Source organism: Opisthocomus hoazin, chromosome 10, assembly GCF_030867145.1.
Source record: "Opisthocomus hoazin isolate bOpiHoa1 chromosome 10, bOpiHoa1.hap1, whole genome shotgun sequence".
Lineage (NCBI taxonomy): Eukaryota > Metazoa > Chordata > Aves > Opisthocomiformes > Opisthocomidae > Opisthocomus > Opisthocomus hoazin.
In genome coordinates this window covers 17,711,666-17,735,452 of record NC_134423.1, presented here as the reverse complement: position 1 = coordinate 17,735,452, position 23,787 = coordinate 17,711,666, and the positions used below count along the sequence as shown (strand labels likewise).

Genomic DNA, 23,787 nt, shown 5'->3' with positions numbered 1-23,787 from the left:
ATCAGAGCTGTGTAAACACAATGTAAGCCATAGTTTGACCTCTATCACCTTCCTTCCTTGTCAAAAATACACGAGCAGAATTCAGCTTGCTCTGATCTTAGCTCGAATTTTCAGGAAAGTTAATTAGGAAAGCTTTGCTTTACATGCAAATCAGTTACCCAAAAGGCGTCCAGGCAGTTCCACAGTCACTTTGCAGAGCAGAACTGCACGTGCACCGCTTTGGTGTCCAAATAGGAGCAAATACAGCAACAGGATCCACTTGACACACTGTTTTTAAATTTTCCTCAGTGATTTACTTTATCCAGTCGCAAAGGTGTGAACTATGGAAAAAGCATCACTTACAAGCAATTTTGTTTACATTATTTTTGAGTATTAATGATGTTCATTCTTCCTTGTGGCAAACTCACAACTTCCATCTGCAGCTCATGCTGGTACCGCACTCTCTCCTGCTACACTCCGGTGGGTCAGGCTGACCTGAATTCGGGATTTCCTAGACGACCTCAGCACGTCCAGGAGACAAACATACCAACCCAGTAACATTCCCATGCCATGTGCTTTGGTCAGTTGGCGGGGAGGCTGAAACCACCCCCGGTTAGATGTAACGCTGCTGCCCTGCAGCCTGCTTCCCCCAGGCATGAGCGGGTGGCTGAGCTGGCCGCGCTGCCCAGCACTGGACACTATCTCACCCGTCCCAGGAGGGACACCCTCTTGCCCGTTCCACCAGCCCTTTCTGAAGCAGGAGTTGGTCCCAGTGCACCAGGGGACAAAAGCAGCTGACGGAGAGAGAACGAGTTTTAGTCCTGCTTGTGGGCTGGTTTCCGTTAGCCGTGTCGTCTGTGCTCACCACTATATTCTGCTGTGGTGGGTGAAACCGCTTTACCGTGGCCCGGGACTACGCTGTGCCAGCAGGAGGTCTTGAATCATGAGATCAAATGCAATATTTGTCTTAAATGGCTTAACAAAGAAAAGTTCTTCCCGCTGGAACGCTCCTTGTGCCTGGGTAGGGGCAGCTGTGAACACCGCTATTTCCATTTCCACATTTCTGTTGAGCAAAACGAATTCCTTACTAGAATTATGCAGTCCTATAACTGGATGAACATAAACTGTCCCTCTTTAATTTGTCAGAATTCATTGTTTTAACACATTTTCCAGTAACTAATTGGATTAGAGATAGAGCAGACTTGCGATAACGTATCTAAATTCATACTTCACTGCCAGCTGATAAACCCATGGAACCACAGTTTAAAGGCACTGCCAGCCATAACTTTGTCAAATACACCATGTTAGTAAATGTGGAGCCAATAAACACAATTATCTACATCTGCTTGGCTGTCTCACAGAGGCATTCTCTTGAGAAAGCCAGAATGGCAGTCCAGGAGGAGCTCAAGAACTTGCCAGCCAACATCATAAACAAAGCTATGCCTACTTTGCTGCAGGGCAGCAGTTTTTCTGCTGTCACCAACAAAGACTTTTTTGCTTGACTCTATCTGTATTTTTGGCATATGTGGGAAACTATACAAACTTTCCCAGTTTTTGTGGTTCTTTTCAGACCTTTATTAACCCTTTTCTATGCTTTCTCTTAGATTTTTCAGGTCTGCAAACAAGCTGCACCCATCTTGCAGAGAAATTATAACTCTTAATACTTCAGCAGTCGGCTCCTCAATGCCTTAAACCCCAAGTCAGTAGTAAGAGCTCTCTTTGAAGTGCTAACCAACAGCTGGAATAACAGCATGCCTCCCAGGTTGCTGTCTGTAGATAACCTGATTCAGCTTATGCTACATTTCCGCCTCAGCCTCAGCCCTGGCAAGCTCAGTTTATACGTTTCCTGAAAAGAAAGATTTTTAAAATCAGATGGACATGAACAGATCTAGCTCAGGGCTTTGCTCCACTGCTCTTCTGCGTGTGCGTGAGGGCAGCTGTCAATCCACCCAGGACTGCTAAACTCTGCTGGGGCCATAAAATCCAGAATTTTCGTCCCATTATGAACCAGCAAGGAGAGAGAGAGAGAGAGAGACACTTTCCAAAGGTGAATGAAGTCTCACGACCACGGCATTTATACACTTTGTCTGAAGCATTACCAACATCTCTAGAAAGGGAACTATTAGGCAGGACTCTTCCCTGGGATGGAACATAGCAGCCTCAGGAGAAGGAAAAGAAACTGAAAATTCACCTGTAATTGGAGCTTCCCAAGGTGAACTCTGTATTTGTGAGATGTCTGCAGCCACAAGCCCAGGGTGGAGAATGCGGTTTCTTTCCAGGTCAGAATAAGATTTTTCTGGTGTTAGACCATTTACATTTCCTTCAGTTTAAATGAGGAATAGTTCAGTTTGGTCTGTGGTCGGTTTTGCACTGAGCGTTTTAGCTCTACCTGAGAAAAAGAATAGCATCACGTTAACTCTCTCATCCCTGCGGTCTGGGAAAAGCTGTCACAGCAGCACGGATGGTGTTTGGCACGGGCACAAACTGCCCAAGCTAGGTGCCCACCTGCTGCTGCATCCCACCTGACCTAACAAGCTCAGAGATGCGGAAGTCGCTTTGCCCACACGATCCATTCTCCTGGCTTGGCTTTGCAGAGCTCTGCTTTAACACCAGAACATCGTGGGACAGAAAAGGATAGGGGTGAGCACCTGTGGGTGGAAAACAGGAGAGGTGGGCAGACAGCTGCCCCACGACAGTTTAAGTGTCCTCGTTGCCACATATGCAGTCACAACAGTATCCCTGATTAGCTGCAGCCTGGTAAGAGATGATGGTAGGGTCCTGGAGTCCACATCTATTTTCAAACTAACATATAATCATGATCTCGGTCCCCCCACTGTTCCCTGCCCCACAGACTCAACCCTTCCCTGCTTCCAGCGCCAGGTCCCAGCTCATCCTCCACCTCTGCGGGCAGGTCACTGCAGGAGTGCCGGGTGTCACTGCTGGCATGAGCAAAGCTGTAGCTACAGGGAGACGGGGCAGAGGAGAGGGTACAGTCACCACAGGCAGCTCAGCACGGCTGCGGTGGTGTTGGAGCTGCGGTCGTTTTTCAGGGCAGGCTGAGAGCGGTGGTAAGTGCCGGAGCCCTATTAACTGCGGGGGAATTACAGCAATTTGCACTGGCTCAGCTCTGCCTTCAGCCAGCAGCGTCCCCAAAACCCAGCCAACGGGCCGCCCCGTCGCTGCGCTCCGGCAGGGTGTCGTTAACCCTTCTTCTCAGGGAAGCCCCTTCCTTCATTACAGTTCTTGCTCTGAGTGGTTTTGATCTGGTGTCACTATAGGCATGTTTAGACACTTTCTTGTCTCTCGTGCCAAACTCCCAACCCAGTTACAACTGTATTCACAGATTTACAATATGTTAAGCTAACTCTATTAAGACCCACCATACATCTGTTTACTTTTGACACATTTGGTCACTTATTGGCTTCATTTCGAACCTGCGTACAGTTACCATCTCCATTGCCTTCTCAAAGAAGATTCACTCCCTCCACGAGCAGATGGGCAGCCTTGGGCTGAGCCCTTGGGATGCTAACGAACTTCCTCTCCAGGGAGCCTTCCTATACAGGAAAAGCACACCTCCCTGACAGAGGGATTTTAACACAGATCTCATCTGGTTATAAACCAACAAACACCAAAGTGGAAGGGGCACAATGATTTGCCACACTAGCTTTCTTTTTTTTTTTTTTTTTCCTTCCCATCAGCTTCCACGGTAGTGCTCCCCTGCCCCAAACCGGTGGGTGCGCCTCGGCCAGGTTGTTTCACAGTGCCCCAGAGGCAGCCTCCAGACATTTACCCCTACCCCTGAAGGCTTTTCACGCCAGAACGAAGAGGCAGCCTGCTACGAATTTCAGGAGAAAGAGGACACCCCAACATCTTCTCCTGCTGCTGGAGGTAACTGCCAGCAGCTTGGAGGAGTAACCTCACAGGGACATGGCAACGTGCATTTCCTCACTCTCCCATGCCCATTTGCTGCTGCTGGAAGGTGTGAAAAATACATATTTTGGTCAATCACTCTGCTGTTTCCTAGATGCAAGCCATCAGGTCTTCTTGGTGCCTTTAACAAACCACGCAGCTACAGCTACAGAGAGAGTACACACCTGAGGGCATACCTCGTCCTTGATGCGTTCTTCCCCTGATACACAGCATAGAGCTCTTATGGTGCAGAGTCTGGGTTTACCGCAGCTCCGTGCTCTCTTTTCTGGCCCTCGTGCCACAGCTCGTGCTCCTCTGCCTGCAGTGAGCTCCTCTGGATACATAACCTGGCAAAAAACTCCTGCTTTTTTCAGTAGAACTTGTTTTCTCCTGGTTTATCTCCCTCACCTGGCTCTTTGTACTGTAAAATGAATGGCGAAACACCGAGGGTTGCGACATGTGCTGAAGGTATGGCAACAGCATGGGACAGCGGCTGCCCTGACTTGGACCAGCCAAACCGCCATGAGCGTTTCCCAGGCCAGGGCAGCCTGCACGCCTCTGCCGTGCCACCTTGGGCTCTCACGCGAGGTCCTGAGCACCGTTTGCTTCCTCCGACCTCAGGGATGCTCAGCACTCCTGGGAGTTAAGCCCTCGGTGCTCGGCTGGCTTGGGACAAAAGTGACAGCAGCCAGGCAGCTGCAGCTGGAATCTGTGCACTGAAACACATGGAGTAACTTCATTAAGGGTTTACGCACATGTGGAAATGGCAGCGAGGAGCAGGAATGGGCAGCAGGTGAAGAGCTGCCCCATAAACTGCATTTGCAATGTATATATTTTTTAATTGGCTCAGTACAGTCCCCTCTCTTTCCCCAGTAAGAAAACAAAACAAAATCCTGGAAATGCTGCAGTACCGTACTCTGACGTTATCTTCCATAAATCAAAGTGTTGATACACTGGGTCGATACAATAAGTATCAGACCAACAATAACTGAACAAAAAGAAAATATCTCCTAGGTTACCACTTTCTATGTTGGAATCTACAAAGGAATCTCTCGAACCTCCCAGAGGCAGCTTTTTGTTAGTGTCCTTCTCGCTTATCATAATGACCCAGTGTTCTGCAGCTATTTGTTTAGCAACAGGCATGAAATATGGTCTCCTTTCATCCCTGTATAAGTTACCTTCATTCTGCTGTTACAACAGGAAATACGCAAATCATTTCTGCCTCTTTTCCTCTATATGTTTGCAATCAGGAAACAACTACTGGAAATAAAATAAATGAAAAACAAGGCAAGTCAGAGGCTGGCTAGCAGTTGGACACACTGCTGAATATACCACGCTACAGATACCTATTTATTTTTGCTGTGAAAGATTGCAGCCCTTTCCTTTGTCTTTGCATTCTCAGTTTGTTAACAATGCGGGCTCTCCTCTTATCTACAATTTATCCCAAGCAACTATTAAAAAGAAGGATTGGAGGAGGCTTCCTGCTGCTTTTGTCCCATTTCATCTCACAGAGACATAAGGAATTGCTGGTCAGGGAGAGGCCACTTGGCCAAAGCAGCTTGTGCCCATACGTTTATCTCCCTGCTGCCAGCGCAGCTCCCTCCAGCGCGCTGCCCTGTCATGGGAGAGCGATCGCCTCGCAGAGTGTGAAGATAAACAGATTTGAAGCCTTCAAGGCATGTTCCCATGCACCTCCTCCCCCTCCCATGCACACAGGCTCATCCTGCGAATGCCCCTGCGCACGGCCCGGCTTTGGGGATGGAGACTGAGATGTTTGAAGGGCCACACGAAGCTGTGACACCAGAACGGCTTTACCAAGAATTCGGGCTGAACCGCTAAAGGCAACACCCTGGTGCAAGGAGCGAGCCAAGGGGGGGGGTGAAGCGAGGGGAGCCAAAAGCTGGGCAGCACAGGGGTGATTTCTTTTGATGCCGAAATTACTGCCTCCATCGGCTGCAGTCGCAGGGATTCTGTCTCAGCTGGGCTGTGGGAGTCGCTTGAGAGCCCATGGGGATTTCTCATTTTTTAGAGGCTCTGGAAGAGCTGTTTGCCAGCTGCTGGACAGGAGCTGAAGGCAGGAGGCATGGCTGGATCACAGTGACCTGCGTGGCCCAGGGGACGTGGGGCTGCCCACCCCAATTTCTCTTTCCCCTGCGTTGTTACTGACCTGGCTCAGGTCTCTGCCTGGCCCCTGCCCAGGCGCAGCAGGGCAGGAGCAGATCAGAGGCTCTGCTGGAAGCACACCCACAGGCACCCTCAGTTTGCTGGAGGCAATTCAGCGCTTTGCAACTTGCAGTACCCATGCTGGGCTGGCATTAGAGCTTGTGTAGCCAAGCGAGGAACCAGATCAGAGAACAGATCCTGATGGAAATAACTTGAAGGGAGAAATAATATTTTCTTTTTTTTCTGGAATCAAGTCCCTGGTTCAGTTTAGTATGTGGCATACACAGATGTGCCTGCATAGTGCATCAGGAGAGCAAACAGCAGTTAAGGCTGCTGGTAGTATAACTCGGGTTCAGCTGTGCCGCTATCCAGTATCTAATCATTACCCCAGGATTATGGTTGCTAAATGCTAAATAACATCTTGCTGTCACTTGTGTTCAGATACCTCTAGAAGGTCACAGTGGCCAAATGCTGGCACATGAGAGAACTTGTACTGGGCAAATAATAGACATACGGAATACGCACCATGTGCATGCCGCAACATTCACCCTAGGTAACTAGGGAAAAACGTGTGGGGCAGGCGAGTTCTATGGCAAGTCAGCGAGCTACATTGGCCTGATGTGCTCAGCTGAGGACCAGCCCAGTGGAAGTCACTGAGTGGAAATCCCACCTGGAGCGGCTGGGCCCACAGGGGCATCCCGCTCAGCAGCAGCAAGCTGTTGCAGCACTGAAAGCATGACGCCTTAGCCAACTAGAGAAAAGAGAACCTGCCACATGCAGAGAGCGGTCCAAATCCTCCCCTGAGCATTACAACTTCTACTGGCTTCAGGAGCGGCAGAGATGGACAAATGCCCTTTCCAAGGGGTCCAGAGCGAGCTGCAGCCCCCTCCCTGCTAACGCCCCAAGTCACACCCTGCAGCTCAGCTCCCCAACACGACACGTCATGTCACGCCATGTCCCATCCCTGCAGCCGCTGCAGCCCGCTCTGCCGCCTCAGATCAACCAATCTCGCTGATCAGTCTCCACGTTAGATACAGCGTGACTGGGATAAATTTCTTCCTACAGTGAGAGATCAAAGGCTCCAGCCCGTTTGCACCTCAAGAGTCAATTAAATAGCTAGACTTTTTCCAGTAAAAAAGAGTATTTATATGACTTAAAGGTTGTTCCCTTTCCCAATTCAGGTTTACGTAAGCATGCAAAAAATATCAACTTCACTTCTTCACCTTTAAAAAATTGTAGACATTTATATGAGCAAAAATTTGGTCTTTGAATGATTTACAGTCAGACTTTCAATTCTCAGTGTAGAAGATAGTAAAAATGAATTATTTTGAAAAAAGGCATAATTTTTAGCTACATGTTAATAGAGCTCAACTATACTATTTTTGCCTTGGATGAAGCAGCACCTCTTATGTTTTGATAGCTAACTTTTAATCACACTAAGAGAAGAGCAGTTGTAACATTCTGATAAAGCACAGAGAATTATTTTTTACTAACCTGTGAAGTAATTATTCTGTGAGTCTTCAGCACAAGATATAGGTGATTGCTTAATTCTTTTCGCACAGGATGCCTACAATTATTGGACTGAGACCCAACATATGAACACACAGCTTCTCAGTCCCCTGGTTTTTGGTCTATTTCCATAAGCCAACATAGAAAGGAAGGCATTTATTTAAAACTCTGCATTACAGCAAGCAATAGTGCACGAACAACTAATTAGGAATAAATCTATTAAGGATGGAAAACTAATTGCTGGGCAGCAATTCATAGAATGAGGGGACTCCTAACTCCACCAAAAGCTTTCCACAATCGCATTTATTATATAATATATCACAACTAGAAAATAATGCGTTATAGCTATTCAGAGTAACAAAAATATATTCACAGAAACCACAGCTTCAGCTAGAGAGTAATTTCTAAGTTCTTCTATATAGCAGCCACCCAGAAACTCTCTTACCCGGGCAAAGGAAGAAAGCAGGTTTTGAGCACAAAGGGATGCCACGGCATGGCGAGGGTAACCTCCATTAAAGTGGCATAGTTTGTCATATCTGACAACCCACTGAAGAAAGTTATCACTAGTTAAGGGCCTGACCCTGCATTCCTTAAGTAGACAAAAATCCCTTTGAAGTCAATGAAGCGTCCTGCTCAGATAACTATATCAGGATTTGGCAATTAATGAAAACTTATAATTTCTTAAGTAGATTACAAAAGGTTTTCCCTGAAAAACGGCTATTACGTGTTACTCACATCAACTGCTCGGCAGTGTGGGTTTGTTCCCAGCAGCTCTTGCAGCACAGTAACAGTTTCTCACTAACTAGGAATTACTAAAAGTCAGAACCACATTGTTTTCTATTTGCATTGATCTGCCTTAAGTGTTCTTCTCTAGCTGATGTCTAGTTGAAGGTTTTGACAGCTTTGCATTCAAAAGGTCAGTAAGCAGTCCTCAGGGCAATTTGATTCAGACCTTTAGTATTTTGCATACTCCCAAGCAGCAGTGCATAGTAGGACATGTGTGTTCACAGCCTCCGAAAGGTCATACTTCCCAGCCCTCAAAACAAAACCCGAGTCAGAAATATTTCAGCTTGTAGAAAATATCACGAAAGCTAACAGACAATTACAAAAACATTTTCCATTAAATTAAATTCAAAAGGGCTTAAGAAAAACAGATTGTGATGTATGTTTTCAGACTGTGGTGTATTTCAACAGAAAGTTCTACGTCCTGTCACAGTTAGGAAGGCTCCCTTATCTGTCTTTCCTCCAGAGGCATGCTCACTCACTCAACGTCTGTTCAGGCTTTCCAAGCCACTTTGCCTTCCCCCTCCCTGAAATCCCAAGCCTCTCTCTGGGATGAAAACCTGAAACCGACAATGCAGAATTTGTTTGAAGTCTCATTAAACAAGAAACCTCAAATTAAGGACAGCTCAGCAAAACAAAACATTTTTCTACAGAGTCATGTGGACGTAAACCAAGCATTACATGGAAGTTCGCCCTCATTATCCCCCTTGCAAGCTGTTTGTATTCTGATTAGCGTGCTAATGATATATGTCCCACATAGGAAAAGCAATTAAGTCTCCACTTCAAAGAAAAATGATTTAGTATAAGAGTACCAAAGCTTGCGCTTGCATCTCCTACTGATTTTGTGATGCTGCAAAGCAATACAGCAGCTGCTAAACGCTTAATTCCCTTTTCTAACAATGGAAGATGGTAGGTGTTGGTTGCCTTTTAAACATCCAGATGTTTCAGTACAGTGGTTCTATGGCACCGGAGGTATGGATTCTTGGTGGTGGTCTAAACGCAGACAAATAAGTGAGCTCCTCTCAGTTCACACCATAAGAACTGCACATTGATTCCTTTAAAGAAATCACTCATTAAAAAGCAGAGCTATTAAAATAAATGAACTGCCCTAGAAAAGCAGAATCTCATACAAAGAAAATAATTTGATAAGACCCTACATGAAGAACCCAAGCACCATGACAAGCTAATTAATGAGAAACAGAAAGGAAAACACAAATAAACAGACAGCATGAAGAGCAACAGACAGAAGAGCCTGGTCTCCTAACAACTGATATTCTTTTTGACTGCACAAGAAAGGAGTAAAATGAAAACAGTGTTTAAAAATACACACGTTCCCTTTTAATTGCTGTATTTGTGTTTTAGCATGTTATTATTGTAATTATGTAATTTCCGCTTTAAGGAATGGGTAAGAGTATCACGTATTTCCTAAGTAACACTGAGGTCACACTGAAAAAAGCACAAAGAGGAAATCATGTTTCCCATTGATGGTACATCAGAGCCATCTGTGGATTTCAACGAGACACAGGAAGATTTTTGTAAAGACACCATCAACTAATGAAATAGCACCAAACTCTGCTACGAATTTACAGAATAAATCAAATACCAAGGCACTAGGTAGCTTGCAAAGTAAGTTTATGTATGAAGCAATGAGGTTAGAGAGGGAAAATAGGACAGAGAAGGAAAATGAGTAGCCTACACTCACGTATTTTGCCTAGGTTCGATGTGTAAGTACTCAACCCCGTCTCAATTTGTTTAATATGCTACAGATGTGACTTATTGATAGCAATTGAAAATAATTTGTGACATGTCTCTCCAGCAGCATCAGCGAGGCCTCAGTTGCACGCAGAGGAGACGATGCTTTGGGCTTCCTGCTGGCCCAGAGCTCTGCCTCACGGTGCCTCAGGGATGCTGGAGAATCACCTGCACCACCCGCAGCAGCGAAAGCTTTGATACAAACAACACCCAGCCCAAAACTCATCTGCTGAGAAAAATGAATTTTGGAGAAGAAACTGCAGCCCCCGCTGCCCCAAACCTCCAGGTCTTGCTCCCAGCCGGCGTCAACGGGCAACGGGGACAAACTAAAGCAGAGGACGTTCCAGCTGATCATGAGGAAGAACTTCTTCCCTCTGAGGGTGACGGAGCACTGGAACAGGCTGCCCAGGGGGGTTGTGGAGTCTCCTTCTCTGGAGATATTCAAGACCCTCCTGGACGCGGTTCTGTGCAGCCTGCTGTAGGTGACCCTGCTTCGGCAGGAGGGTTGGACTAGATGACCCACAGAGGTCCCTTCCAGCCCCACCACTCTGTGATGCCGTAATTCTGTCTCCGGGCTGCAGAGCGCTCCCTGGACACGGCAGCCTCCAGAGGACACGCGAAATCTCAGGGAAAGGCCATCCCGGACCAAAGGCCTTCAAGTCAACACGGATCAGATCATTGACATCGACCGAAAATCCAGGAAAACCTCGCCCACGGCAGCCTAAGCAGACCTCCCAATTACACCGTTTACACTGCAAGCCTTCGTTGCGGCCAGTCTACACACTTCACCTTTTTTAGGCTCAACAAATTAAGTTATTGGACAGCATCACGCTTATTCAGAAGCACCGTTCACTAGGCCCGCCCAGCGCAGCGCTGGAACGATTCCCCACCGGTTTCGCACCGCCCCGGGACGGCGCACACCCTCCCCCTCCCCCCCCGCGGCGCAGCGCGCAGGCGCACGGCTCGCCCCGCTCTGGCGCGGGCTCCCGCCCGGCATCTCGGGGGCCACGGGTCCCGGCGCGGCGCGGCGCCACCTGGCGGGCGGGCGGGCACCGAGCGGAGGCTCCGCGGCGGCCCCGGGCCTGTTCCCGCAGAAGCCACCGGGGGTGGCGAGGACTGCTGTGGCCGCAGCCCTCGGGCTTGCAGCAGCCCAGGAGGCGGCCAAAGCCACCCATCGGTGTTGAGTGCAGTGGTTCTAGAGCTGAGAACACCGGCACGGCGCCTGTTGCAGCCATCGTCTCTCTCACGGCACGGCCCCGTCCCTGCTCTAGTATTAGCATCTTGCTCCAGCCTCCCCTTACAAGACATTTCTTCACAGATCGGTGCTTTTTAACCAGATCTGCACAAAGCCTCACACCCAATGCCAACCCTATGTACTCTTTTTTTTTTCCAGCAGATGGGTACATTTAGCTCTCACCCACCTATGAAATGTTTCTGCCTCACCCCTCGCCTGGCCTGGCCGGCCGTCAGGAGCAACAAAGGCACAGTGCAGCAGCGAGGGTGGCTGGCAGGCGAGGACGCAGCTGTGCAGCTCCCAGCTGTGGTGCCATGACGAGGGGCCCGCAGCTGGCACACACAGCCCTGCGAGCAACGGTGGTTCTGGCAAAAAAAAGTAGGTCAGTACTCATAGCAGCATCTTTGGAGTTGCCCCCCCCCAAATCTAAGTATGTTTCAGGGAATACAGAGGTGCGATGTGCAGCACGTACAAGTACAAAGGGACACGCGGCAGATGCAGGAGAGCATCTCCCTGGTCGGCCAAGCCAGCACCCCGTTTAGCTGTTCGTGACCCCCTCCAGAAGCCTCCCAGATCGCATTCCGTCACGTTGCCCTTCCCACAGACATCAGGGAGTTCAGTCTCCTTTAAGAGCCAGGCTTTGTGATTTCTGAATTCCTTGAGACGCTTCATGAGGAAGTGGGCAGAGGGGTCTTCGACAAACAGGTGGTCTGGGACAAGTCCTCACCAGGATGTTTCCCGTATTGGTGTCTCCCCTGACCCAGACCTGCAAAGCTCTGTACCAGCCTGTCACTCCTTGCACAGATGTCCCCGCAGCTGAGCGGCTCCAGCCCCAGGAGCTATGTTTCTTGCTCCTCCTGGTCCTTACCTGCTGCCGTGAGTGTGTTCAGGCACACAAGGTGGGCTTCCTCCAGCCTTTGGCATCCTCCACCAGAGCTGCCTCAGCCCCAGTGCCCTGCCCTGGTATTTAGCACCATTGACCTCTCTTCTCCTGCTTAACCACAAGCTGTTACCACCGTTCCTCAACAAATCTAGTTTCAAGCCCACAGAAAGGACTCTGCACTGTCACCCATCACTTCCCCATGTGAACGTTTGGTTCAGGCCCATCTGGCTCCAAACCCTTCCCTTAACGCAACTTGTTCTTTTCTTCATCTATTACAGCACCATAGCAATTTTGTAAATCCTTACCCAAGGGTGGAGAAGAAGCCTTTCTTCTGATGCCAGAAGTCACAAGCTTCCAGCTACACCCATCTTAGGAATCTCCATTCTCTACTTGCCCAAGTAGGGCCTCCAGCTGCCCCTTGTTACTCCCACTGCATGGTTTGGTCTTCTGCTTCTACAAGGTCTCTGCGACGACCGTTACTTATGGCCTCTTGCTGTCCACCCTTCCCGGTGCTGTGAGTCTGCTCCCTTCTTCTGTAGCTCTTTCATGGGGCAGCTTGGTGCCTTGCCCACAGCAGAGCTCCCGCAGGCAAGGGCAGCCCTGCCCCAGGCACTCCCTGCGGCCCAAGACCAGGCAGCAGCATCCTTCTCCAGGAGCTTCCACCCATGCGCCCAGGCTGCTTCCCCCAGCTGGCACAGGGGCCCAAGCCATCAGCAGGGGACCATCCCCATCGCTCCTGGGCAATCCACACTGCCTGGAGCGGAGCTTCAGGGCCCCTTTCACAGCCCCGCCGCACCCACCACCGCAGTCTGCTGGCTGCACGCCTGTGAGTGGCTGCGAAGGGTGTTCCTGCAGCAGGAGAGGAGCCTGACCCTCCTTCAGCTGGAGGCAGCTGGCCTTTCTGTGGGGTCTGTGCCTTCGCCTGTCCACCCCGTAGCGTTTCTATGCTGGCCATACAACAAAGGCTCACAGCGACCTAGAGCTCTTATAAAAACACGGTATTAATTTTTTCAAAGACTGCATGTCTTGGGAGCAGAACACCAGGAAACAGCACTGCTGCACCTCAACACCTCTACAAAAGTAGCAGCGTATGGTGGTGGAACTGCTGCCCCAGTCTCCCCAGGAGTACTAAAATTACTGAATTCTTGCCATTTCAAGGCTAACGCTTTGCATTTCAAAGAACTGAGTCACAACTTATTAGAATAAACTTTTATTTACTGCTCTCAGGATGCTTATTTTATACTTAAAAGTACGCAATAAAACCTGCTACATTCAAATCTATACAGATTTACTGATATATGATTCATGTTTTACAAAACTGTATATAGTTTGGGGAAATTTGTATAAGTTACCCTTATTTACATGTCATATTCTCAGCCCTAATGACCTAGTCAAAGAATAAAACAAAGTGGGATTTTAAAGATCCCTTAAGACCCATTACATTTGTTACATAATTTACATATCTTTATAGAGAGGTGTGCTACACTTCCTTCTTGCATATTTATAAAGACTGTGACTAAACAGAAACTTGCTGGCCAAAGCTAGGTACTGTCATTTCCTCAGATCATACTGGTAACAAAAAGTTAAAATTAGAGCAAGCCAGGTATATAAACCATTTTTTTTTTCTTTTAGAACCAACTTTGCTAATAATTTCAACCAGCACTTGCTCAAAAAAAGTTTAATACAAAAAATATCCACATTTACAAAAGAAGTTGAACTAATATTTATATGACAAGTTGATCTACAATAAATTGCACATCGTTGGTTATGACTTTGGTTATACTGTATTAACAAATTTGGTTTCTAGACTAACCGTGAAGGAAAAAAAAAAAAGTAAAAATGCAGCTATAGAAACTAGCATAACCTGTAAACACATTACAGAACCAAATTCTGCCCCTGATTACATGTGCATAACCTCCACGCAGGTGAGAGAAGTCTGCACACATCACATTGCTGAATTTGGCCCAGAGAACCCTGTAAACATGTTCTTTATTGTTATGTAGTGCAATACTGCAAGAATGGATAATAAAGGCCTCTAACTACCAGTAACAAATAGAGTGATATCCATACAAATTTCACGTTAAGATCAATTTGTTGCAAAAGGCTGAATTGAAAATACTATCCATCGCTGAACTACAAATTTATCAAAAAAGTGATGAATACTCAATAAAACAACAGTATACAAATTCAGAAAAAAATTGATATAATTTCTCATTACAATTCAGAATTATGCTGCTTGTCTGTTTTATATTAAAATCCCGGGTTTGTTGCACTGTGTCGACAAAAGCAAGTTAGAAACTGAAATCTAACAAATAAGATGTGTCAGCAAGTCAATGTTCTGCAAACTGATGGCTGATACTGCAAACAAATGCTTTCCAACGTTTTACCTAATATGCTGAATCATAAGGTGCTTTGGGCAGATCTGTAGCAAACAGCCTGAAGCAGCACAGATTACGATATTGCATTATATGACCTTTGTTGGGTTTGGTTTTGTTTTTTAAAAACAGTTTAACAATTTCAGTTTTTCCTCTTAAAGCAGCAATTCAAATTTACACCCTCTGCAAAGACTTCTTCACAGTTATACTTCAGTAGTTTACTGCAGGACAGTCTGTCAAATACTGTAGAAGAGGCAACTGCTTAAAAACATTTTAGTTTTTGACTTACTTGGCACCGGCCCATCAACATGTATACTGTAGTTATTAGCAAAGTACACAAAATCGTGGAAATGGCAAAATATAGTTTCAAAAGTTAGTGAATTTTTAATACTTACAAGTGATACTATGAAGATTCAATAGCTGTGTGACTAAATACAATGGTAGCCCCTGGAAAATTCAAATTTGTAAACCCTTAAAATGAAATTGCAGCACTGGACCAATACAATTTATGTCTGTCTCAATCAACCCCATCAAAACCCTGAGTATTTTCAATCGCTAGGAGAAGTTTATCCCATAAATCTTCAAACGAGTCATATGGAGGCAAATCCAAGCGATTAAAGCTGAAAAACAGATGAAAAGTCTTAAGTATTTTATCATTCTTAATAAAGGTCATAATTTACCTAAATTGAATACTCACCAGGTATGAGCTCTTGGCAGTTTTTCAGGGGTACCCCACTGTTCAACTGTAAACAACTGTGGTCCATTTGAACCTGCAGAAGAGAATTCCATCAATTTTCACCCCATAATGAGATTCTTTTATAATTAGATATGAAATATTTTGGTTTCAGGTAATCAAATTCTGACACTAGTAGAAGCTATCTATAAGAATCAAATACAGTCTATACTCAGTAATGGTCAATAATCCCAATTCACTTGTATTTCTAATTATTTCTTGCTGGATCTTATTTTTAGAGACTTTTACACCTTAAGCTCAGAAATCAAAGACCTAAATACATATGCATAGTAATTGGCATTGAAAATTTTATGCAGAAGACAGTTTTATACTGTGTAAATTTTGCATGTGGATATTTAGACATGTTTACAACAATGTGCCAAGTTATATAACCTGGCAGAAAGTATTCAATGTCCACCTTCACCTACACAACAACAGAGAACTTTTTGAAACACGGTGACCACACGTGTACTCCAGGGATGTAGATAAGAGAACACCCGAGAAAACTGTTTTGACTAGCAAGTGCAGCTCTAGCTATGCCTGTGCCTTCAGCAACTGTCTTACAGAATGTCATATCTGAAAGTTTCTTGGACCTCTTAACTCTTGCCAAGTGGATGCAAAGGGCATTTTGTGACCATTTCCTTAAGCTGTTGAAAGCACCTGTGTATGTCTAGAGAAGACTGTGTAGTTAAAAAAAAAGAAAAAGAAGAAAAAAAATCACTGTCGTGTCAGAGAACAGGACAGTATCTCTGATAGTGGGTGTCCTCTGACTATTCTACAAGGAGACCAACAATACAGTTAGAGAATTGCACTCCAAGGCAGATGGCTGCCCAAGAATGAGTAGCCTTCTGCTTCTGAAATAGATGTGAAACACATTTCAAATTAAAGATGAGCAGCAGTAATGAGAACAGGTTGATCTATGAATGCAGCTGATATATAAGTGTTGTGTAGAGAACCTTTAGACCTATGAAATTAATTTGGTTTTATAATGCAGATAGACACCTTCCCTTCTTTTTATGACTTCTCCAAAATGTTTGTGCGTTGTTTTTTTTTAAACTATATAACAGTTAATTAAAAAATATTTAATTTTTGGTTTTGTGGAAACATGAAAAAATAAAACGCATACATATTCATAAAAAATGAAATTACATTATGATAACATGTAATCATGCATATTGTAGAATTGGATTTGGAAAATTCTAGATAACTTAGATGCAGAAAAACAATCCCAAATCAACCAACAAAAAACCCAAGATGATTCATCCCAAAGATGAAAATAAAACAGGAGGATGAAAAAACCCTTTCCTAACTACTAACATTCACAAAAAAGTAAGAAATACCAATCAATGCACAGAAACTATACTTTGTACAAGCCTACTGAATGAACTAGACAGCTGAGAGCAGACACCGAGCATTTCATCCTAAAACGTTATTAGCGAGACAGATACATCAGTAGTCGTGGGAACACCTCCAGCTCCTCCTCCTTACTTTCTGCTTTGGGTTACATGTTTCTTCAGCGCAGAAGGCTGGTTAGAAGAGGTAACTAGTAAGAACATCCGGAATAAGGATGAGGCAGAGAAGCAGCTCTGCAACTGACAGTGCATTCTACCATGTGACAAGAAGATAAAAACCTCCCTTTTAATAGCTAGGTAAGAGTAAGTCTGTATCCAGCTCTCTGGGAGCAGAAATGCCTCTGCGGGCCACACGAGGGAGGTGTCCCGCCAGCGAGCCAGCTCCAGGCCTGCAGCCCGGGGTGGGAAGGGAACAACCACAGGGCAGCTCGACAGCAGCTCGGCCACCTACCGACGCCAAGCACTGAAGAACCACCTACAGTTCTTCAAATCCAAGCAGGTACTGGAAATGGGATTGTGATCGTTACTGGGGTTTAGTGAGAGTGACATACTGGCCACAGTAAGGTAGAAGTAACCGTAAGAGTACAGAAAGACAGCACTGTACAAGACAACTGCTAATTGAATTTTTCATTAACGAGTGAATAGTACTTCAGAAACTGGGACTTGGCCAGAAGACTGCCTAAGATGTCCTAATCCCTGGACAGAAGTGCACCAAGAGCTTCAGCAGTTTCTTTCCCTACACCATTCTTTAGTTCTATCTCTGGTAGTGTTTTTAGACAAATAAACAAAAATCCAGAGGCAGCAGAATTCCCATCAAGTTCCACTGCGATGACCTCCAACAGTACCAAGGTTCAGGTGCAACAGCAGACACGTGGCTCAAGTCCGCTGAGGGCACTGCCCTTCCCATTGGAACTCACAACTCATTCACTGATGGAATGAAAAAAATAAACCAAGTATTTATGATGAAAACAAAGAGAGGGAGAAATGAGAACACATGGTGGGTGGCGTTTGTTCACAATTCTAGTGTTTTATAAACAAAATACTGTCTTGTTTACAAAGAAGGAAGTGTTTATTCAAACATGCAAGTTATGCAATTGAGGCATTTGCATAGGATCTCAAGCACCTTTAGCCTTAATAAAGTAGTCTAGCAGAAAACATAATAGCTGACGGCAGCTTAAAACAGACTCCCCATAAGCAAAACACCCCCACCCTTTGTGGGCTGTTCTGCCCTCTTGCCCACAGTCTTTCCATAGTGGTTTTCTGGCTTTGGTATTAAAGACTGCTCCCCACTGCCATCTGGCCGTTTCTGCACCCTAGGTTCCCTACTTTTCTTTTGGCATTACGTTTAACTCGTGACATTTCAGCAGTCCTCTTTGGAGTATATCCTTACAAACAGTTGTATCTGTACAACTGTGGCTTGTGAGTAGATAAAAGCAGTTGGGGAACTTAGAATCTGAAGTTAACTGCTGATGCCAGCACGTCTTTGTAATCAGATCTTAGATAACTGAGATTTCCTTCAAACTCAATCACGTGTTAACAGGGATTTTTGAAGCCCTTTAGAACTTTAAATTCCACATTCATTTGAGAAATCCTATACATCTAAAAACTTCCAAAAACAGAATTAAAATGAAGTATTTATAGAACATGGGAAACGTGTGATCTTAGGGACTCTAACTTTGCTTCTTATAACTGCCAGCATATACTCATTTTTAAAGCAAAATTTGAAAAATAATGTGCCTATGCTTGAAGTAAAATATAATGACAGTGTCAGTATCACGTTCTCTGATACTTAATTGTGAACATAATGATAAGTACTCACCATACAGCTCAGCAAACCCATTCATAGGTACGCGTGATGTGCCAGTAACAAATTGAAGTAATCTTATCCTCTTTTCAGAGTCCATCATTAAGACTGCCTGGGTATGATAATGATTACAATTAAAGACTTCTTTTTAAATTAAGGTTTTAAGCTAGCAGATTTATGCAACGTAGTTTCTACCTCTGAATCATCATCCTTTATACATCTGCATTTTCTTAGTGACACACATAGTCTACTTCTCTGCCTATTACTAAAAGATATGAAGTCAACAATTTTTTAATGGCACTGTAACAAGAGTATGGTTACTGGCTTAGCAGGCTGTTAAAATACTTCCCTTGAAGATCTGGCCCCTACTTTCTTTGAAGTTTCCTGATGTTATGAACTAGCAGCCAAAATCCTGTAATTTATTAAACAGAAGAGTTTAACACCTCTTTAGTGTAACCATGCCAGAAAAACCTACACAGAAACATTTTTAACCCCAGTCAGACACGGATTTTTCTGTAAAAGCAAGTATCAGTAGTGTATCTACATTCTTACCATGCATCTCATCTTTAGTTTTCTTACTGTCTTTCTCAGGAGTTTTAATGGTCAAATATTTACCTGCCTATCGATGAATCACACGATAAACTACACAGCTGAAAGGCAGCAGCTTTGCAACAGGTTTTAAGTTAAAAAAAAGACAAAACAAAAAACCCAAAAAACTTCACAATACCTTCCAGAACCACTGTATTACTTGATGGTTTATGTTGTAGCCATTTTTATATTTTGTGTGTAGTTTCCAATCAGCCACATCCACATCTCCCAGTCCACACATTAATAACTACACAGATAAAAAAAAAACACCACCAAAGTTTAACTCAATAACATTAAGTTTCAATGTAATTTGTTTTCTTTTCCATGATACACTTACCTCTAGCTCATTTTCATCAAAAATTTTAATCAGATCCTGTGGTATTAGTTCAAAAAAGCCCTAAAAAGATGAGGGAAGTTTTTAAAAATCAAGTCAACGTTATTTAAGCATTTTTGTACACTGAGAATAATATTTAGATGTTTTAGTAAATACAGCCAAAGCAATGCATCAAATACAGATGTTGGGACACCAGCAGTCCCCAGTTTGGTTATAGTACTTTTAATTCTGACTTGTCACATCTTTATTGTGCTACACTGAATGGTGAATATGTAAGTATGAATAAGATATGTAATACCATTTATACAAGTAAGGATGAACCAGCTAGTTTAATTTAATTCTATCAGTTTATTTAATGAACTTTGCAAAAATGAAAATTAAATCAGTTTGCACTACAGCTAGAGCCGTCAGCCAGGATCGAGAAATAAGCAAACTCTTCAGTATGAATTAAACACCTCAGTAAAAAAATGCCAAAAAAGATTTTAAGTCTGAAATAATTCAAAGCCGAAACTACAAACAGTTTCACTGCCTTTTTTATACCTGTAACAACATTATCTGTGGGTCATCAAGATGTCCACAAAAGCTTAAGATTAGATTCAACAAGTTTTAGAAGAATTTCTTTAGTAATTACAACTATACCTCTTTAAAGGCTGCCATTTGTTTTTGTACTCTGCTCACAAATCTCCACTGAATTACAAGACTGTAAAAAACCAAACCAAAAACATTTAAAATAAAAGCAATTTACACACAAAGCAACAACTTTCTTTTATTAATACAAATAACACACAGTCCTTATTACTAGAGGGGCAATCCAGTGAGACACATTGCACATAGCAACCACTACTTACTGAATGTAATCTCTCTTGTTCTTGTTGGTGACAACTATTTCTGATCCACCACTTTTCAGTTCATGTTGATGGGTCTAAATGCAATACATAGAATAGGTCTTAAATGAGATACATATGTAACGAATTCGTATGTTAGTATTATGTAATTTAGTTAACTCTTGAAGACTGCAGAGTTTGAAAACTATGAAACATCGTACTAGTTTCACATATCACCTGAATAAATCAAATTTGGTCAATTGTTTTAAAAAATGTGTTATTCAGGGATTCCAGACCGCAGCGGGGCAACCTCCATTTTTTCTGACCTGCTACAATACATCACCGAAGGTTTCACACAAGTTCTCAGTAATCTGAACTTCACTAATGGCATATTCAATGACCCGGACTTTTTTCCAAATCTCAAGGAAAAACACTTACAGAACGATTTCAGCAGTGGTCCCAGTAAATAAGTGAATCAACATGCATATCTGTTACATAATGATTTATACTACTAGAACCTCAGCAGACAAATATCTGATTTTCAGTTCATTACGGATGTGCGTTTTCATGCTCCTATTTAGGCTCATTTCAGTTACACAAGACCACAAAGGTTATTATCCTGCTGAGTTCTAGTTGGCACCTGTAATTTGGAATTTTTATTCAAGACCTGTGGTACTTGTGCACAACTCCTCTTGCATACCTTTCTACACAACAACGAATGTGTTTATTCCATAGTTTTCTAGTACATATTAAACACCCCTATTATCATCTCCCAGTGAAATTTATGATTCCAACCATTTCCAAAAGAGCTCATTGTTTCCAGCCAATCACATAAAACCAACTTCTACTCCAGATTAAGTAATGGGACTATGGACATCTTAGTCTCAGTTGCGTTCACAGCAACAGCTACATTTCAATACAAGTACTATTCAAGAAAAAGCACAAGCAACTTTTTAAGGCTCTGCTTATTTCCAAGTGCTTTAGCACATCACAGCCAGGCTAACAAAGCACTGCATGAGCATGTGCCAGCTACAAGTAACTGCTGAGTGAACAAACCAACATGACTGCGAATGAAGGGTTTTTCTTAATATCATACTGATAAAATCAGCTAATTTCACAGGTAAAATATACATAAATGTACTAACCTGACCAAAAAGTTCTTCATCAACTATAAATCTGAGGTCCAGTTCTGTTGGATCATTTTCAAGAATCCATCTCAGAGAATTGTAATATTCACTATCCTTAGAGAGAATTACAAAATAGTAAATACAAAATAGAATAGCCATCTTTTAAGCTACAAGAGACTCCGTTACAGCCCAGTAAATGCTGCTACCTAGGATAATCCTGTATTGAATACAGAGACTCTGTAATTGTACAAAGCTACAAAGACCTGTAAGGACGTTTGAAACCTGAAGACTCAGCAATCTCCAGACTAAAAATCTCTCACACAGCAAAACCGTGATAAGGTGTCACAGCATTATCTGAAATAATGTATTTTGGACTCCTCTCTGTCTCTCATCCCGTATTTATCTTCCCTTTGTTGTCAGGCATTACTACAAAGGGCCTTAGGAAATGAAAATTACAATAAAAGCGAATCGCATCCTGGGCTGTATCACAAGCAGTGTGGCCAGCAGGGCATTGGAGGGCATTCTGCCCCTCTACTCCTCTCTGGTGGGAGTCCTGGAGTCCTGTGTCCAGCTCTGGACCCCCCAGCACGGGACAGACATGGACCTCTTGGAGCGGGTCCAGGAGGAGGGCCACGAAGATTATGAGAGGGCTGGAGTACCTCTCCTGTGAGAACAGGCTGAGGAAGTCGGGGTTGTTTAGCGCAGAGAAGAGCAGGCTCTGGGGAGAAAGATGGGGAGGGACTCTTTATCAGGAAGTACAGTGATAGGATGAGGGGTAACGGCTTTAAACTGAAAGAGGGTAGATTTGGATCAGATCTGAGAAAGAAATTCTTCACTATGAGGGTGGTGAGGCCCTGGTTGCCCAGAGAAGCTGTGGCTGCGCCCTCCCTGGAAGTGTTCAGGGTCAGGTTGGATGGGGCTTCGAGCAACCTGGTCTGGTGGAAGGGGTCCCTGCCCATGGCAGGGGGGTTGGAACCAGATGATCTTTAAGGTGCCTTCCAGCCCAAACTATTCTGTGATTCTATAGTACTGCACAAAAAAACCCAAACCAAACCAAACCAATCAGGACACATCTGTAACTTTATTACTCAGAAACAGATAGGACCTATATTCTGTATTCTTATAGGATGGCAAAATCAGTAACAGATTAAAGAGACTGAATAAAAAGCACGCTGCCCACGAACTATCAGGGAAACAAACAGACAAAAAAAATTGTAAGGGCCATGTTTTCCTCTAAAAATGTTACATTGTATCACTCATTAATATTTTCAGTCTCTGGAAGTATAAGAATATGTTTCTTCCTAATAATCAAAAGACACAAACTAATTTAAAAAACAGGTTGAGATAGGGATCTCGAAGATGTTTATGTTTAATTTTAAGAACCTTAGTGCCTAAAAATATTTTAAGAAAACACCATAGAAAGTTTAGAGTCAAGTTTTCAATACAGTTCAACTGACTTAAACCAGAGTCTAGGTCTCTGATTTTCATTGGAAATTTTCATTCATATACAATTTACAGACTTACAAAAGATGTAGCCTAGAATTCCTTTGAATCATGCACTTTCGACCTTCACAATGTCATTACAGGTATACATAAAAAAAATAATATGAACATGAAATCCTAGGATACATGATAAAGCAAACTACATACCACAGATTCCATATCATGGAGCGTTATTGGTTTTTGGAGCATCATCTTGTAAAAAGGACGAATAAAAAAGGCTTTAAAGAAGAACAAATAAATGGAACAGTATGTAACTCAAAATTGAAAGTATGCACAATATTAATCTAAATACCCTATTACATAAAATAAATACTAACCATCCAAAAGTTTGCCATGGTAAACAGCCATTCCAGCTACACGACCTATAAACTTGAAATAAGACAGATGATCTTCATTGCAAAGTCCAGAGTTTGGATTGATCTGCAGAGTATAGTTATCTCTGAAGTTGAGGGAGGGAGCAGGGAAGAGAAAGAAAAACAAAACATTGTACTATCAGAACAGTCCCACATTTGAAGATCTGAAAGACATCATTGTTTAAATCAGGTATTACTTTTCATGAAGTTGAAAAAATAATCATATTTGGATTAATAAATCACTAATATAGTTAAACAACACTCAATAGAAGATTCTATTAGGACAGCAGAACTAACAGTTTTGAATGACCACAAATTACCTTTGCAAGTTAGATACATACCAAAGAGCTTAACTCCTATCAATTTTAAAGTAGTCAGAATAACATTTCTCCACCTTATTTGTTAAATACTGCCTCTTTTGCAAGTAGTAGACGGTTGCAAGCGTGTGCTTGTCTATGCAAAGAGGACGCGGTTTATGTCACACTGCTGAAAAAAAAGATATAGGTACTGTCTCCACATTATTCCTCTGTCGAAGAACTAGGTGCCAAATATTACAGTTATTGACAACTAAACCATTCTATA

The 23,787-nt window shown here is 43.6% G+C and overlaps 1 protein-coding gene across 2 annotated transcripts in view; it reads right to left on the bottom strand.

Annotated features, from left to right (window-relative positions):
• Positions 1-13,434: 13,434 nt before the first annotated feature.
• The window catches only part of NEDD4 (NEDD4 E3 ubiquitin protein ligase), a 62,783-nt gene continuing 52,430 nt past the window's right edge, over positions 13,435-23,787 (bottom strand). For both annotated transcript variants that reach the window (XM_075431567.1, XM_075431566.1), the window contains 10 exons: positions 23,170-23,291; positions 23,000-23,070; positions 21,368-21,463; positions 20,247-20,320; positions 20,038-20,098; positions 19,402-19,461; positions 19,204-19,311; positions 18,492-18,588; positions 15,285-15,357; positions 13,435-15,207 (listed from right to left, as the gene is read on the bottom strand). In XM_075431567.1, the coding sequence (XP_075287682.1) occupies positions 15,105-15,207; positions 15,285-15,357; positions 18,492-18,588; positions 19,204-19,311; positions 19,402-19,461; positions 20,038-20,098; positions 20,247-20,320; positions 21,368-21,463; positions 23,000-23,070; positions 23,170-23,291 (865 nt within the window). In that variant the 3' untranslated portion in view covers positions 13,435-15,104. The remainder of the gene's footprint in view (positions 15,208-15,284; positions 15,358-18,491; positions 18,589-19,203; positions 19,312-19,401; positions 19,462-20,037; positions 20,099-20,246; positions 20,321-21,367; positions 21,464-22,999; positions 23,071-23,169; positions 23,292-23,787) is intronic.